The sequence below is a fragment of the Esox lucius genome, chromosome 19 (assembly GCF_011004845.1).
Source record: "Esox lucius isolate fEsoLuc1 chromosome 19, fEsoLuc1.pri, whole genome shotgun sequence".
Taxonomy (NCBI): Eukaryota; Metazoa; Chordata; class Actinopteri; order Esociformes; family Esocidae; genus Esox; species Esox lucius.
The window spans coordinates 27350644-27369649 of NC_047587.1; the positions used below are offsets into that span (position 1 = coordinate 27350644).

The window sequence follows — 19006 nt, forward strand, 5'->3', positions numbered from 1 at the left end:
ATCAGGCCAAATAAATGCCACACAAGTACAAGTTTTAAACGCTGGTCTTCCATCTGGATGGGTGTTCTTAAAGTTGGACAGCAAGCCAACTCTGTAAGTTTCACTGTTTTCAGTTTTCCAGGGACAGGAGGAGGGAAGCAGTTTCTTTGTCTCGCCTAGGGCGGCGAACAGCTAAGAGCGCGCCAGCAGGTAGTGATATATGGAAAGAGGTCATCTTTGTCTGTGTGTCTCCAGTGAGAGCGTCTCCGAGTAGAGAGCTGGGCCATGGAGGTCCCCTCCATATCAGAGGCAGTACAGTGATACACACAGAGAGATGACTCCTGTCAGGGCACATCAGCCAGACCCAGGCCCCGGTGCTCAGGGACTGATAGAGGAGAATGATCATTCCGTCACAGGGCCAGATAGTGTGAGGAGGGACAACGGAGAGACTGTGATTTCAATTCCCTTGTCATCCCGCTGAACTCTGAACTCTCAGCGGAATGATAGTGCAACAAAAAAAAATTTAGGAGCTCAAGGCGAGTCACGGACCAGGCGAAGGGAAGAAAGGTGTTAGGGGATTAAATAGTCTGTTCCCCCCTCCGACACGACACACAAGCACACACAAACACACCCAGTTGCCCCCCCCCATCCCCCGCTGCTTATCTCCACATAGACACGCTCGGTAACGACACACTTTCAGAAAACATTCACACATATGTACTTTCTGCCCGATCGACATTTACACTGCGTCTCCCCACAGGCCTTCTGCAGCAGGCTGCGTGTACTTTAGGAAGGAAGGCTTTTAAACTCTGCGTGGGCGGTGGTTCTCGCTGCCGCCAAAGAGGACTGCACTCTCCATCAATCTCCTTCACGGGTGGCAGGCTCCAAAGTGACTGTATCTCTGCCCCGGCCCAGCGCCACAGAAAAATCCATATCCACATGCGCCCCGCTACTCTGTCCTACCTTCCAAGGATAAAGAACTCTGCCGAGTTCACTTCTGTAGACCCTTAAATAATGTATGTGAGCCTCTGGGAAACAGCCGGTGGGGAGCGTGCTCACATATTCTTCTGTTTAGACCTCCGCTTACGGTGGTTAAATCCCCAGCTGAATCCTGTAGCTTACCGGTCCTTGTCGATGTGTGGGCCTCCGCAGTGATCGGACTGTAGCAGGACCTGGAATTCATGAGAGCCTAAACCCCTGATTGTGCTACTGTACCTCTGACAACAGAGCGTGGAGGACAGGTCTCATGTTCTCATGTCGAGGTGTGTGCAGCTTCTGTATCACCCGTGTGTTCTGTAGGTCTTTGTGTTGTGGATCAAATGGCCTGGATGGTACACGCTGTTGCCATGTAAGCCCCTGACACGCATTGCTTGAATGCGAACACCTCCGAAATCCTCAGCAGGGAGGCGCCAGACTCCGAAGGCGAAATGACAGTTGGGCCTGATGGAGGGGGAGTGGCCGGGCCTGATTGTGGGGGAGTGGGAGAGGGTAATGGTAGCCACTGTCCTGTCAGCACGCACACACTCGAGTTTGAGCAAGGAGATCAGGCGATGAGTGAAAGGAAAACAGATGACTGACAGCAGCTCACAGACGTTTGTGGCTAGAGTAGTTAACTTCAGGGAATTATTTAAATTGAACAACCAAGTTAAATTTGACAACTCACAATTAATGCAAGGAATGCAGTGATTGGTGTTTCCTGCAACACGGGCATGAGTCTGGAGTGCACGTGTGTGTTGTGTAGACAGCAAAGGGAAAGCAGGCCTACCTGACCGTGTCAATGATCTGCCGCGTACAGCGGGGTGGTCCTTCATTTTTTTGAAACAAATGTCATCACATGAACAACTCCATTCCTCTAAGGCCTGCATGATTGGTGTCTGCCCCAGCTGAAATACTTAACTTGAGATAATCACCAAATCATGACCTTTAAGTGTTCTTTTATTCAGCTGTGTTTGCTTGGGATGGATCAGGAGGGACATTAATATAGTTAAAGGAAATATAGTCATTTACAAGGTTAGAAATAATGATAATATTAAACATTTTAATTGAAATAATAATTGTGTCCTTCACATTTTGCTTTTGTCAAATAATCCTCCATTTGTAGCAGTTACAGCCTTGCAGACCTTTGGCATTCTAGTTGTCAATTTGTTGAGGTAATCTGAAGAGATTTCACCCCATCTTCCTGAAGCACCTCCCACCTGTTGGATTGGCGTGATGGACACTTCTTACGTACCATCAGGTCATTCTGCTTCCACAAAACCTCAAGAGGGTTGAGATTGAGACGGATTCACGCCAACGTGCATTAAAACATTTTGTTCTTCTGTTGTGTTTTAACAAATATTTCACCAGTAAGCGAGACAGTGTGGGAGTTCTGTTTTCAGATTCACGCAAACAGCCACTAATTATTTGGTTACACAACTATTTATTTATCTCCATAAATGTAGGTGCAAAATACAAATGTGCAAAACATTTTTGAAGCTTCTCCCGGGACTGTTTCCCGGTGTGAATAATGTTCAGCTTATTAAAATTTTCATGTGTACCTTATCATTACGGAGCGCCATTCGGACTTCATCATACGGAGCATTGATGATGAAGTCCAAAGAAGAACGAGGATTTTGGTCCTCAGCATAAACGCGCAATAAGGCCTGGACTTCATCATCGGTGGTGTTAATGTGAATGGATAATTCATGCTGGTTCTCATCAATTTGGAGTTTATCAAATGCATTTTAGGTTGCTGAATTAAAGATGTTGTCTGTCTGCTACACATGAGAAACAAGTGCAGAATAAACTCCCTGATCACTTAAATTATCCACCCAGCTTTTGTATCACACCTCTAAATACAACAGAAACAATACGGTTTGGCAACAAATCATGTGCTGAAATTAGTATGGAGTTAAAATTAAATTATGAGCTCCAAGGAAATGTTGAATGAGCATTTAACTACTTGCACCAAATCTAGAAATTCTTCAGAGGGCAATATCTGGGTAATCATGCTCGGCAGAGTTGGTAGCTTTTTTAATTTCACGTTAGCGTAAAACAAAATTATTTTCCACAAATACTGAATAGTTGGAGACAGGAGTAGATGTCACACATATTGTATAAATGTGTAGGATTGATATTGGCTTCTGGAATAGTTTAAATGTATGCATGTTCAGACTAAGGAAAAAACCCTAAGGGTTAACTATTAAAAACAAAAACACACTTGAAACACTATCCTTACAACATTAGTTGAATGATTGACATTACCATGCAACCGATTATGCACCCCAGAATATATGTAAATATATAGCTAGGATATTAATTTCCGACCAAGGTCGTACCTTTTATGGTTACCACAAAATAATGCATTTATTAAATGATATTCATTATAAAACTGTGTAACGAAGAATTTCTAAACAAACAGCCGCAGGCATGGCTTTCTCTCATAGAGCTCCACTACTGTGGAATGACCTGCCAACTAGGGTTCGATGTGTAGACTCGGTGCAAACTTGTGTCTGCTAGACTCATCTCTTCAGCAGGGTCTATGATTAAGTGCAGTCTGGTCCAGGGGTGTGAAGGTGACCAGAAAGGCTTGATACTGTCCACCCTTGCTGTCTTGCCAGGTGGGCTCTCATTGCCACTGGGATGCCCTCCCTCCAATGCCATTCGGGGGCAGAGTCTCTGGCTTGTAGTTGTCTTTCTGTTGCGCCCTTCATGCAATTGGGTTGAACTATGCTGGCAATACTCTGCCCTCATTTCAGGGGGGTTGCAGTTGTTGGGTGTCCGTTTGGTTGATGCTTGGCAATGTGGGTGGATTGATTTCCAGCCTGTTGGGCCCTGTCCTCCCCGGATAGGGCCAAAGTGTCACTGGACCCCCTGGTCTTAGCTCCAAGGTCTTATGGTGCTATATTATTGTGCCGGGGGAGTGCCGTCAGTTCTCCTTCTCCATTGTAAATCCTTGTTAATCTAAGGAATGTGCTTTCAACATTTTCCTTGTCTCCTGCCCAGTTCAAACTTAGGAGGACATGAGGTCTTGGCCCATAACCCCAGAATACCAGGCATGAAAGACTTGTTGCTGTCCCTGTCCAACCAGTCCTCCTGGTTGTGTTGCAGATCAAGACAATACCTGATGGTTTCAGCGGCCACTCTGCTGACTCCCCGTCCCTCCACCGAGTTATCCCTGTCCTTGTCCTTCTGGTCATACTTCTGACCTAGGATTAGGTTTAACAGACTCTGGACTCAGCCCACATGCATTTTTTTATTATTACCACTTGTACTCTTAAAATGTTCACCCGGTACAACCAGAAGAGGACTGGTCACCCCTCTAAGCCTGGTTCCTCTCTAGGTCTCTTCCTTTGGGAAAGTACTACTCCACGAACAGGGACTGTTTTGGGGGTAAAATATAGTCCCTGGTCCCTGGTTCCAGACTCCGGCTCCTGTGGTAGAAACGCAGGTTATCCTGTTGCAGGGAGAAATTGGCTCAAATCAAGCGGTTCCACAATATATGGTATGGCATTGCAAAATTGAGTGATAGCCTTCCTTCTTTCACCCTGTACGTATCTCCCACTTTACCATCACCAAAGCATCCAAACACCTCAAACTTAGATCCGTCTGTCCATATCACCTTTTTCAAATCTTCCATTTTCCTGTGTCTGTGTTCTTAATCTTAATATTTTCCTTTTATTGGCCAGTCTGAGATATGGCATTTTCTTTGCAACTCTGCCTTGAAGGCCAGCCTCCCAGAGTTACCTCTTCACTGTTGATGTTGAGACTGGTGTTTTGCGGGTTCTATTTAATGAAGCTGCCAGTTGAGGACTTGTGACTGGCTTCTGTTTGTCAAACTAGACACTCTAATGTATTTGCCCTCTTACCCAGTTGTGCACCGGGACCTCCCACTCCTCTTTCTATTCCGGTTAGAGCCAGTTTGCGCTGTTCGTTGAACACAAGATCTTCAGTTTTTTGCATGGAATATTTTTCATTCCTCAGAAAAAGAATAGACTGATAAGTTTCAGAAGAATGTTATATTTTTCTTTGCCCATTTTGAGCATGTTACCGAACCCACAGCTGCTGATGCTCCAGATACTCAACTGCTTCTTTTCACCTGTGCTAACATCAAAAGCTTTTCCTAAAGATCAATTTGTTGTTTTAACTTATATACTTGGATTAGCAAACACAATGTGCCATTGGAACACAGGATTGTTGACTGCTGATAGTGGGCCTCTGTAAGCCTATGTAGATATTCCTATGAAAATCTAATGTATTCAGCTACAAAATTCAACTCTACTGTTGTTTGCTCCTTGGGGTTTAAGCCCGGGTGTCTCTGTAAAGCACTTTGTGACAACTGCTGTTGTAAAAAGGGCTTTATAAATAAATCTGATTGATTGATTGACAATAATCATTTGCAACATTAACAATGTTAACAATTTGATGTTAATTTTAATGGACACATTCTTTTTTTCTTTTTTGTGTGTATATAAGTGTATACATGTATACATAGCACCAGTGGCCTTTTGAGATGAATAGGTTTTTTTCTGCATGAGCTTGTGAGGGAAACATGGGTGATAAAGTGAAAGGCACGGGTGAATGAGCAGCTGCACAATTAAACAAGTTGACATTTCCTCTTCCGCTCCCGCTGGGCTATCTCAAAGCTCAGTCGCCCTCCTGCAATATCCGCTATGCAGAATCGACGGCCCAGCCAGCTCAGCCGGCCCACTCAGACGCCACATCTGGGTCCACTGACAGAGATGCCGCCTGGTCTGTGTAACGTCACTAGCTACAGTGTCATGTTGCACACATTCGCTGTGATACTATCATTCAGCAGTCAGTAAAAGGCTAAACTGTTGATGAGGCGCTTTGGGGAATATTTGGTGTGTGTTCACTGTGTGAGTGGGTTGTTGTTACTGTTTGTCCTCGAGGTGAGAGGTGAATTCTGTGAGTTTCTAGAGATCCGATAAAAGAGCTGCTATCAAATCTCAGAAAAAGCTAAATTAATCCACAAATAGGGGAGTAAGGCAGTCTTACAACCTACATGCCCCCTCTGCTCACACACACAAACAATTCCTTCACTGTAGATCCCCCGAGACAGACACTTTCCCTGCTTTAATCCACTCAATTACATGAGCAGGTTATTTGGGGGAAGGATAATTGTGATTCACTTCCTCTTTGTAATATTTCTCATTCGTCATTGAATCCCTTTGTTTTGATTTAACAGGTATGATATTACCTGGCTTGATAAACATTTCCCTCCAATTAAAAAGTCTGAAAACATTGTTCTCCGATGTCCTTGTTAATACTGGCACCCATCTAGTCCAGTCACGCCTGTTCCACTAGGAGATACCACTTGACACAGAGAGATGTCACGGTTGCAAAGAATAATTTAAACAGCGTTGTTTTTTTATGCTAAAAAAAGGAAACGCTTTATTTGAGTTGGCTGTAGTTTTGTCAGAAGTCCTCTTTAAAGCCATCGTGGGGAGTGCAGAGTGACAGGGAGTGTTGCTGTTGTATGATTAGACTGTCAAGAGGCAAACTTGGCACTTTGCACTTCTTTCAGAAATGGAGGAGATATTGGATATGGCTCACCATATGCTGTGAGACTTTTCTCCTGACATATTGACATTTAGAATAAGATGAAGATAGATGGAAGAAAAGGAGGGTAGATCAGCAAGCAGGCAGGGAGGATGGGATTTCTGCTGGATGGGAGTTTTCCATGGCACTGCTTGTGTGAGTTATAATGTTACCCCAATTCTAGCTGACTGCTGCCAGAAGCACTTTCAGCCAATTAAGAGGATTGTGATTAGATCAAACAGCCCCCTCTCTCCCTCTACTCCTCACACTGACTCTTCCTCTAGCCTAGCTTCCCCTCCCTTACTCTTTCCCAGCTCTCTTTTCCCTTCTCTTCGTCCCTCCCTTCCTCTTTCTCTTGCCTTTATGGCCTCCAGGTACCCTTCCCTTTCTAGTGCAGCAGGTCTGCTGGTATCTTTTCCTTTTCCATTGTCATTCAGCTGGGGTGGGGGTAAGGGTCTCTCTTATCCACTCTTTGCCTGACTTATTGACTCAGTGTGAGAGCTGAGGTGAATTGATGTAGCTGTGTGTTTTCATGCTTCTTTAGCCAGAGGGGGAAGAACAGCACTGCACGCGTGAATAAAGGTTCCCAGAGTCTCATTACATTTGCAAAACACACATCTAGAGCAGAGTGAAGGCACTTAGCCTTCAGAGTCTTGTTCATCTTATATTTTCATTCCAGAGTCGACCCAACAGAAGACGTGGCCAGTGGAAGAAAACAACTACGAGAACAAACCAATCTACAGTTACTGTCATTAGATATCCCTCCATCAAATCAAACACACTTCCACGGCTCCTGCATTTCTGAGAGTCCGCGGGCCAATTATTTTCTGAATGTCTCGCGGAATTTCAGTTTGCATGTCTTTAAACTATTCCCTAAACTTATTTTGAGGATGTGGTGGAGGCGCGAGAAAAGGGAATGAAGACAGAAATCAAATAAAACTTAAGTCTTTATTGATAGTCACACAGTTGCTCTGTAGCATACTGTATACAGAGCCTGTATCCACTAGCATGAAACCCTCCTACATGGAGCAGTGAACTCAGCCCAGTCTCAGGTCCCTGGGTGTCTGGCCTCACTGTTCAGACTGACAACCACGCTCACTCTCCGTCTACGAGTCGTAATGGAGACGGATTGGGGGTGGGGGGTGAACAGAGGAAGAGCGTAGAAGAGAAATGGAGTCCACATTGACCAAACAGAGGAATGGAGACCAGAAAGGGAGGCACGGGGGTAAACCGACAGCAGAAATCGATAACGTCTCATTTCATATTGTGTTTCTGTGTCTGTGTAAGGAAGGATTTGTGATAGCAGCACTAACTGTATCTATTCACTGTCTGTTTAACAAGATCATGTCAGATTTTTGACTATAAGCTATATATAACTTCACTTTTACTCTTCATAAATAACATGTACTGGCATCTGACTACAATACACTGGAATGTCATTCTGTGGTACCTGTGCTGGTTTTGGGACGTGAGTGATACAAAATCATTTTACTAGAAATACTGGAATACATCCATTCACCAGGGTTTCTCAAAGGAGATGTCATTCAGATGTTTCCAGGTTTTGACATATCCAGCTAACAGATCAATAATTGTCTTTTTCAATATTATTTCTGTTTCTGAATTTGTATAAGGGGTATTTTTTTTCTACCTTCCCTGTCCTCTATTGTGAATCTTTAATGTACAAATGGAACTCTCACCTTTTCTGTGTAATTGATTGCATGTGCTCCGTTTTGAAGATGCCCTTGACTATCTGCTTCTCTTCCTCCTTCTCTCTCGCTCTACTTCTTTTCCTCTCTCTTTTCCAAACCAGGACTGTAAATTGTGCGGTAATCTACTGTACTCTTCTCGCAACACTGAAGAGAAACAACGTATCTCCCCAATGCGACCAAGCCTAAGGAGAGAAGACCTCTCAACATGAAAACAACACCTAGCAAACAATCACAAACAGAACAGTCCTATGTTATAACCCCGCTCCCAACTCCTCACCAGGTTTTAGTTACCTCTCCTCTACCCCCCTCCTCTCTTGTTCCATTAATGCCCCCAGCTCCATTCCTCACCTGAACAGTTGTCCGGCCACACCCTTGGTCTTCTCCCTTGCCCTCCCCCCCACTTCCCTCCATTTCTGTGGACTATTTTGTCACAGACACCACCGCCTGAATGGAATCTGGCTGGGCAAGGAAACACTGCATAGTCTGAGGTACTGGATACTGGATAGGAAGAAGTGTAGAGTTTTTGATGTATTACTTTATTTCTCGTCACCGACGAGTGTATTTGATCTTGTTTCCTACTGTAATGAGAGAAAAAAGCCTGTTTTTGTCTGCAGTGGTCGTGATCTCTTAGGGCAAGGTGGTAGCCATAAGCCTTCTCAACTCAGAAGTTTCTGGAGTCGTTTTTGATTCGTTTTGTTTCTATTGCATTAGATGTCATGGAGTGATAAAAACATATCTTTATAGTAACGGTGTGAAACTTTAAAAAAAAAAAAGTACACTATATATATATTTTATTTTTTACCATTGTACAAATATATTAATTAACTTATGTACTTGGACTGCAGGCTCTTCAATTACCCCCACAAAAATGAGAACACTTTTTGTGGAATTTAGGCACTATTTCTAATGCTATTGATGTGTTTCCTATTTTTTATGTAAAATCTCCAGTTTTTTGAAAATCTGTGATTAGTTTTAATCTGGAGTCACAAATTGCTTTGCAGATTGGCAATGTCTGCCTTGTGTTTCATGAATCTGTTTGTCTGCCACTACAACCGCCTCCCCTCCGAGTCACACAGTGATAAAGTAAGGCTACTGAATTGGGGGTTAGTTTTTTGTTGCGCTCATAAAAAATATAGTGAGTGTGGGTTTGTGTGGAAGACCCCATGAGTCACGATAAAGCAAAGAAAAAATGACATTTTGAATGAGTTATGTCTGTCTTTTGCACTAATTTAATAAAGCTGTTATTGTAATTCCCATCACTTTGACTTGTATTGTTTGTATGAGCCAATGGCATTCAGGGCTTGTAGGTCTGTTTGCTGTCTGGTTAAAACAGCAGCACTGAGACTGAAGGGATACCATACGTGGAATAACTATTTTACATATCTGTGGGGGGGCGGGGTGCGAGCACACATTGGTAGCACAGCCCTGAATGTGTGTGAGTGGGATTTAATGACAACTAATATAGTCAGCAAACACATTCCAAAACACGACAGAAATAACAACGTTTCAATGTATCTCTATTACATTTTCTCAGACAATATGACGTGTGATTGCTGTTAGTTGCTCTAGATGTTACTGTCCGCTCAGCCATAACGTAGACTTGTTTTACACTGTTTCTTTGCATGTTAACTATGGAATAAGCTCTTGTTCTGATGAATGGTCAGCGTCATTCTACAGCCTTGTGTAAGTCTGTCAGTCAATCAGGCCTTAAATGTAATACACCTGGTGACCAGAAATCCAAATGTACAACTATCCAATCTGCTTCAACTGCGTGATGCCAGAGCTCCGTTTCCAACACCTTGTCGAATCCAAGCCCTGAAAAACTCAGGCTGTACTGGAGGCAAATGGGGGAGGTGACCCGATGCTAGATGGGAGGACCTAATCGCCAGGCTTCTGAGTGTATATCTGGGCACGTCGAGTGTCTGTGTTGTCCCTGATGTGGGGAGGACACCCCCGGATGCGCAGGGCTCCGCTGCTCAGCCAGGGAGTGTTCACCTCCAGATGGGAGACGTTCAGACAGTGATGGATTCCCACACCAAACACAGTCCACATCGGTCTCGCTTGGTTGGAGACGGGTACATAAAAGCCACTTAATTTCGGGGTGTAAAAACTCAGATCAGCTGCCTTTCACTCTCGCTTTCTCTTTTTCTCTCTCTCGCTCTCTTTGTGTGTTTTTCTCCCTTTGTCTGGCTTTCACGCTCCGTGTGGAGACAAGACGTGAGGTATTTTTCGAGTTAGGGCTCTGCCGGTTGGTGAGGCTCCCGGTGATGGGGGGGGTGCAGAACGGTACCGGTATGTGTAGGTTTAACGTGACAGGTGGATGCCCTGGGGTCAGACACTTCCTCATTCAGGAAGAGGAACAGAGCTGTCAGACACCTAATTGTTCCTTCAGAGCTCCTGAATGGAAAGAAGGGGCAAGACGGCCTCTAGCCTGACTCCTGGAATTCACACAGCTCAATGTGTCAACACAACACGTGTGTGTTTGTCTTGGGAGGGCAGAAGTGGTTTGGACCTTTTGTCCCATGTTTTTGGGCCTGTTAACCCCACGACAGATGGAGGATGACAACCAACTTGGGTCATGCCGGTCCTATACATGTTGAAACGTTTCCATGAAATTGAACTGTATTTCACTGTACAGCGCGACAGGAGCTTGATCACGCATTTGCATCCACACAGTCCATCATGTAAAACACATGTTCAGGTTATTTCCAACCAGTCTTCATCAGTGGCAAATGGTCGGCTCCATTCTTAGAAGGGCACTGAGTGGGGATGTCGTTTTAGTTAAGCTAAAACAGTAAATGAGAGATGCAAATGACTTTGCCTTTATCGCGGAGTGACACAGGAGACCTGCATGCATTCAGCTGTTGTAGCCTGCACTGAATTGACATTTCCCCACCTTGGCTTTATAGCTTGGCGTGCATCACAAATCAGGCTACCTCTCGGTTCCAGGGAGAATACACGGTTCTTAAATAACAGATGTTATGCCTTGTTGTCCTGAGTAGCTCTGTTCGTAAACCATAGCAATGGTGTTGTTTGACCAACATTTTTTACACTGACTAAGTCGCTCTTGATAAGAGGGCCTGCTAAAATGGAAAATGTAAGTCATTATACCCAGCACTTAAATTAATACATTTTAATTAGGCCATCTCTTTTCCAAGCTTTTGCCAGGGACACAAGGTTTGAATGTTTGTACCTGTCGTCATCCATACCCTTTAAAAACAGCTGTGTTGTTCATGTACAAGTCAGCTAATAAGAGACAAGAAGTGGCAACTATTATTTAGCAGTTTCTGTGCTCAAAACTGAACTATGTTGTCAAATCGTGCCCCGAGTCAATCAAAATTAAAACCACTACTGAACAGTCACTAAACACTAGTGAACAGTCACTAAACACTACTGAACAGTCACTAAACACTACGTAGAAAAACAGAAAACACAATGCTCAGGACATGAAGCTGGAGAAATAAATGTTTATTGTTCACTGTAGGCTAAATGCATGTTGCAAAACAAAAAAAACTGTGCATTTAGCACTTGTACAAAAAGACAAAACAGAAATCTTGTGCGTTTACACGTAGCACTTGTAAAAACAAACAGAAATCGTATGCGTTTGCCACTTGTGTACAGTAAGCCCATGTAAAAATAAAGTACAAAAATATACAAATAAGTGCATTACTCAGCCACAGCATCATGTCTCCGTACTGGGTCAGGCCACAGGACTTCATCCACATCACAGGCCACATTTTGTCTGGCCAGGCAACGGGGGAAAAAACCCTGGCATGCTGTATCCAGGCTTGGCATGCCTCCACACCTATGTCACCACAGGCAAGTCCCATGGCTTGCAGGAGATTTACCCTGGTGTAAGGTTGGCGTTCATATACCTTCCACCGCCATGAGGAGAAGAATTCCTCAATGGGGTTTAGGAAAGGGGAGTACAGTGGAAGGCAAAGATTGATGAAACCTTGGTTCATATTGAACCACTCTCTAACCTGGAGGGCTCTGTGAAAACTCACATTGTCCCAAACAACAACATAGATGGGATGCTCATCCTGCTGCCCTAACAGAGCATCTCGCATGTGATTGAGGAAAATGAGGAGCTGGTGAGTGTTGTAGGGCCCCAGGTTGGCATGATGATTGCTGATGGCAGCACATAATGTGACATTGCCACCACGCTGCCCAGGAACACCAACAATGGCCGGATGGCCAATCACATTACAGCCTCTCCTCCTTTTGGTGAGATTACAGTTTTTTTGGATTGCTTACACACTAAAATTAAAAGTAGTACACTATTAGCAAAACCTTACACTCAAGAAGCAAAACATCAGCCCATTTTTGCACAACTATAAGCACATTGTCAACCTCACACTTGTTGCAAAACTCTACACACAGTGATTTGCAAAACACTAAACACACTTAACATACATTACACACAAAAATCTATCATGAAGTCACTTCCTTGCAATACCAAAGCACTGACTGTCAAATTACCGCACCGTCCAACCAATTGGTTCAACACAGTCATCAGGTGTTGTGATGGTAATTCCATGTATCGACACTCGGAGTAAGGGACACAGAAACAAAGTTCTCTTTGTACATCATAACCGTTTTATTAATTATTATGCACAGAGACTATTATGAGAGACGCGTCAACCGCTTACGCAAACATAATCGTCTGAGGAGCCTCTAACTAATATAGCTCATTCAACCGTATATATCACATAGGAAAAAGGGGTGTGGTAAGATGCTGCCATCTGTTTCATGTCAATCAAACACCTTCCCTTTATTCTATCAAATGCTATCTTCCCCCAACTTATCCTTCCTGCCCTAATGTTTACTGTAGTGTTTACCCAAAGGGGCCAACTGACCTTACTGCCCCCTGTTGTATCTTCTCCTATCCTGTCCTAAAACCCATTGATCTCCATCTGGACAGGCAATAGATGCCCCCTATGCAAATACCAGGTCCCACACATTCCTGTACCTATCTTAACAGTGGGATTCAGTCCTTTATACAATCAGAATACATTGTATAAGAAATTTCCACAACAGTGTGCAAACACTTGTTTGCTTAATTGAAAACACACCAATCAGGTGTATAAGCACTATAAAAAGCAGCAGGTGAGTTCATCAGTCTTCAAGCACAATGGAAAGAGTCAGAGAAAGAGTAAGACGAGGAGGAGAACGAGGAGGAGAACGAGGAGTAAGACGAGGAGGAGAATGAGGAGTAAGACGAGGAGGAGAACGAGGAGGAGGACAAGGAGGAGGAGGAAGGGGAGGAAGAGGAATCAACAGAGGAAGAGGAAGAGATGGAGGCCATGCTGGAGGTAGAGGAAGAGGAAGACAAGAAGGTGCTCAAAGAGGACCGAATCTGACTAATGAGATCCGTGCAACACTGGTTGACCACGTTGTCCACCACGGCCTGACGCTGAGGGAGGCTGGACTGCGAGTACAGCCAAATCTAAGCCCATACACAGTGGCAAGTGTGATAAGAACATTTCGACTGGAAAATAGGTATTGTATCTCGGCATGGCGGTGGAAGGTGTATGATCTCCGTCTCCAGGCTGAGGTACCCCTCATCCAAGCCATGGAGGAGGCCTGTGACCAGATGGAGGTAGCAGCAATGCAAGGATGGATTCGTCATTCAAGACGTTTCTTTCCAAGGTGTCTTGCTAATGACAACATTGCCTGCGATGTTGATGAAATTCTCTGGCCAGATCCAGCTAGGCGAAGAGACAATGTCTAGTTTTTTTTGTTTTACAGTTTTTTTGGATTGCTTACACACTGAAATTAAAAGAAGTACACTATTAGCAAAACCTTACACTCAAGAAGCAAAACATCAGCCCATATTTGCACAACTATAAGCACATTGTCAACTTCACACTTGTTGCAAAACTCTACACACAGTGATTTGCAAAACACTAAACACACTTAACATACATTACACACAAACATCTATCATGAAGTCACTTCCTTGCAATACCAAAGCACTGACTGTCAAATTACCACACCGTCTAACCAATTGGTTCAACACAGTCATCAGGTGTGCAAACACTTGTTTGCTTAATTGAAGACACACCAATCAGGTGTATAAGCACTATAAAAAGCAGCAGGTGAGTTCATCAGTCTTCAAGCACAATGGAAAGAGTCAGAGAAAGAGTAAGACGAGGAGGAGAACGAGGAGTAAGACGAGGAGGAGAACGAGGAGTAAGACGAGGAGGAGAACGAGGAGTAAGACGAGGAGGAGAACGAGGAGGAGGACAAGGAGGAGGAGGAGGAAGGGGAGGAAGAGGAATCAACAGAGGAAGAGATGGAGGCCATGCTGGAGGTAGAGGTAGAGGTAGAGGAAGAGGAAGACAAGAAGGTGCTCAAAGAGGACCGAATCTGACAAATGAGATCCGCGCAACACTGGTTGACCACGTTGTCAACCACGGCCTGACGCTGAGGGAGGCTGGACTGCGAGTACAGCCAAATCTAAGCCCATACACAGTGGCAAGTGTGATTAGAACATTTCGACTGGAAAATAGGTATTGTATGAATATCATCATATCAAAAACATCTGCACGGTTTCAGTAACTGCTTACAGTACTCTGTTTTATGCACTATCAGCACTTCTGTTACCTTTTCCTGTGAAATTACTGTACTATTGTATACTGTTTTTTATTTTTCTACATAGGATTGAGGGTCAGGAACGACAAGGGGGAAGGCCTCCTATGTTCACAGAACAGCAAGAGAGGGAGATAGTAAACATGGTTTTGGCCAACAATGCTATAACACTCAATCAGCTCCGAACTAACATTATCAATAACCACGCCAGTTTCAACAATATCCATCAGGTCTCAACATCAACACTGGCACGCATCCTAAATAAAAACCATATTCAAATGAAGCAAATTTATCGAGTGCCTTTCGAGCGCAATTCCGAAAGGGTGAAACGACTGCGGCATGATTATGCAGAGGTATGTATTCACTTTAGCAGTGTGATCTTGCATACTGTCTCAATCTTTTACTGTACTGTAATATGTATACTACATCTACACTGAACTACACAATTTTGCCTGACACTGTTCTTCAGAGAGTTTTACGAATGGATGGAGAGGAGATCCAGCATGAGTTCATTTACGTAGATGAGGCTGGGTTCAACCTGACGAGAACACGAAGGAGGGGAAGAAACATCATTGGCCACAGGGCTATAGTCAACGTCTCAGGGCAACGTGGGGGTAATATAACACTCTGTGCAGCCATTACACAGAATGGGGTCCTCCACCGCCATGCCCATATGGGCCCTTACAACACAGCACTCATACTTACATTCTTGGACCAATTGCACAACATAACAGCAGCAAATCAAATCAATCATATGCAATACATTGTTGTCTGGGACAATGTGTCTTTCCACCGTTCTGCTCTGGTTCAGAACTGGTTTCAGCAACATCCACATTTCACCGTCCTATATCTTCCACCATACTCTCCATTCCTCAACCCTATAGAAGAGTTCTTCTCGGCATGGCGGTGGAAGGTATATGATCTCCGTCTCCAGGCTGAGGTACCCCTCATCCAAGCCATGGAGGAGGCCTGTGACCAGATGGAGGTAGCAGCAATGCAAGGATGGATTCGTCATTCAAGACGTTTCTTTCCAAGGTGTCTTGCTAATGACAACATTGCCTGCGATGTTGATGAAATTCTCTGGCCAGATCCAGCTAGGCGAAGAGACAATGTCTAGTTTTTTTTGTTTTAGTTTTTTTTTACAGTAAACTTACAGTACAATACGTAAAGTGACATTTTGTTACAGTATTATGAATGTCAACATTTTGGGCGTGTTGAGAAATAAATGAGTTTCTTCAGTCTGCAACATTGGTCTTGTGTAGTGTTTGGTGTATTTACATTATATTTGTACTTTGTTGATGGTAGCCTACTCTAATCATAGGGAAGTAGAAGTGCTAAAAGTGTTTTAGGTTTATGACAGCAGAGTGTAACTCGTGCAAACAGAGTATAGTAATGTGAAACGTGTGTGTTTCATATGGTAACAAAGTGTGGTTTTTAAACAGAAGTGTATAGTTTTTACAAGAGTGTTTAATTATGCAAAGGATCTGTAGTGTTTTGCTAACTGGGTGTGTGGTTGTGCTTATTGTGTGTAGTGTTTTGAAAACACGGGCCCTGTTTTGAAAATCGTGCTTAAGCAATCCAAAAAAACTGTAGTTTATTTTTTACAGTAAACTTACAGTACAATATGTAAAGTGACATTTTGTTACAGTATTATGAATCTCCATGTCAACATTTTGGGCGTGTTGAGAAATAAATGAGTTTCTTCAGTCTGCAACATTGGTCTTGTGTAGTGTTTGGTGAATTTACATTATATTTGTACTTTGTTGATGGTAGCCTACTCTAATCATAGGGAAGTAGAAGTGCTAAAAGTGTTTTAGGTTTATCACAGCAGAGTGTAACTCGTGCAAACAGAGTATAGTAATGTGAAACGTGTGTGTTTCATATGGTAACAAAGTGTGGTTTTTAAACAGAAGTGTATAGTTTTTACAAGAGTGTTTAATTATGCAAAGGATCTGTAGTGTTTTGCTAACTGGGTGTGTGGTTGTGCTTATTGTGTGTAGTGTTTTGAAAACACGGGCCCTGTTTTGAAAATCGTGCTTAAGCAATCCAAAAAAACTGTAATTGTAAACACACCAATCAGGTGTATAAGCACTATAAAAAGCAGCAGGTAAGTTCATCGGTCTTCAAGCACAATGGAAAGAGTCAGAGAAAGAGTAAGACGAGGAGGAGAACAAGGAGGAGGACAAGGAGGAGGAGGAGGAGGAGGAAGGGGAGGAAGAGGAATCAACAGAGGAGGAATCAACAGAGGAAGAGGAAGAGATGGAGGCCATGCTGGAGGTAGAGGTAGAGTTAGAGGAAGACAAGAAGGTGCTCAAAGAGGACCGAATCTGACAAATGAGATCCGCGCAACACTGGTTGACCACGTTGTCAACCACGGCCTGACGCTGAGGGAGGCTGGACTGCGAGTACAGCCAAATCTAAGCCCATACACAGTGGCAAGTGTGATAAGAACATTTCGACTGGAAAATAGGTATTGTAAAAATATCATCATATCAAAAACATCTGCACGGTTTCAGTAACTGCTTACAGTACTGTATTCTATGCACTATCAGCACTTCTGTTACCTTTTCCTGTGAAATTACTGTACTATTGTATACTGGAACGACAAGGGGGAAGGCCTCCTATGTTCACAGAACAGCAAGAGAGGGAGATAGTAAACATGGTTTTGGCCAACAATGCTATAACACTCAATCAGCTCCAAACTAACATTGTCAATAACCACGCCAGTTTCAACGATATCCATCAGGTCTCAACATCAACACTTGCACGCGTCCTAAATAAAAACCATATTCAAATGAAGCAAATTTATCGAGTGCCTTTCGAGCGCAAGGCCTGTGACCAGATGGAGGTAGCAGCAATGCAAGGATGGATTCGTCATTCAAGACGTTTCTTTCCAAGGTGTCTTGCTAATGACAACATTGCCTGCGATGTTGATGAAATTCTCTGGCCAGATCCAGCTAGGCGAAAAGACAATGTCTATATACATATTTTTTTTTTTTTACAGTAAACTTACAGTACAATACGTAAAGTGACATTTTGTTACAGTATTATGAATCTCCATGTCAACATTTTGGGCGTGTTGAGAAATGAATGAGTTTCTTCAGTCTGCAACATTGGTCTTGTGTAGTGTTTGGTGTATTTACATTATATTTGTACTTTGTTGATGGTAGCCTACTCTAATCATAGGGAAGTAGAAGTGCTAAAAGTGTTTTAGGTTTATCACAGCAGAGTGTAACTCGTGCAAACAGAGTATAGTAATGTGAAACGTGTGTGTTTCATATGGTAACAAAGTGTGGTTTTTAAACAGAAGTGTATAGTTTTTACAAGAGTGTTTAATTATGCAAAGGATCTGTAGTGTTTTGCTAACTGGGTGTGTGGTTGTGCTTATTGTGTGTAGTGTTTTGAAAACACGGGCCCTGTTTTGAAAATCGTGCTTAAGCAATCCAAAAAAACTGTAAACCCAGCTTCATCCATGTAGATGTATGCATGGGGTCTTTCCATTGCATCCAGTTGGAAAACCCTCTGTAGAAATAGATATAGTTTTGTAAGTGATACGGAAAACGTGATTTAGGCCACTACAGTAAATCACTACTTAGAGTAATCAACATTGAATGTGTCTGAATATATGCCAACCTGTACATACTGGAAACTTTGCTCTTTGATTCTGTCTGAGTTGCGATCAAAGGGCACTCTGTATAGCTGTTTCATGCTCAGTCTGTTGCCCTTGAGGACACGATCAACAGTAGAGAGGCCGACACTGTTGATACCCTCAAAACGTACATGGTCCTCAATGATCTTCTGCTGAATGTCACTCAGTTTAATGGCATTGTTCTCACGTACCATATCAACAATTAGGGTCTCTTGGTGTGGGGAGAACATACCTGTCCTCCCACCCCCATGTGGCAGTCTTTCAATTCTACAAAAAGAGAACATGGAGTTACAAAAAATATACATGGAATACTAGGCCTACAAACAGTTAGACCAACCCTCCATTACATTACTACAGTACATTGGTACAGTGATGTACTGAAACATATTTACTTACAGTATACTGTGGTACAGTATATAGTATGTCAAACAGTAATTGCTGTCAACATTTTACATACTGTACTATAATGTCAAAAAAGGTATTTACCTGTTCTCTTCTCTAAATCTTGGGATTATGGTGGACACAGTGAATCTAC

At 43.2% G+C, this 19006-nt stretch overlaps 1 protein-coding gene across 2 annotated transcripts in view; it reads left to right on the top strand.

Annotated features, from left to right (window-relative positions):
• cdh13 (cadherin 13, H-cadherin (heart)) overlaps positions 1-9487 on the top strand; it is a 433392-nt gene extending 423905 nt beyond the window's left edge. For both annotated transcript variants that reach the window (XM_020056601.2, XM_010894024.3), the window contains one exon: positions 8330-9487. In XM_020056601.2, coding sequence (XP_019912160.1) covers positions 8330-8337 — 8 coding nt within the window. In that variant the 3' untranslated portion in view covers positions 8338-9487. The remainder of the gene's footprint in view (positions 1-8329) is intronic.
• Positions 9488-19006: the final 9519 nt, after the last annotated feature.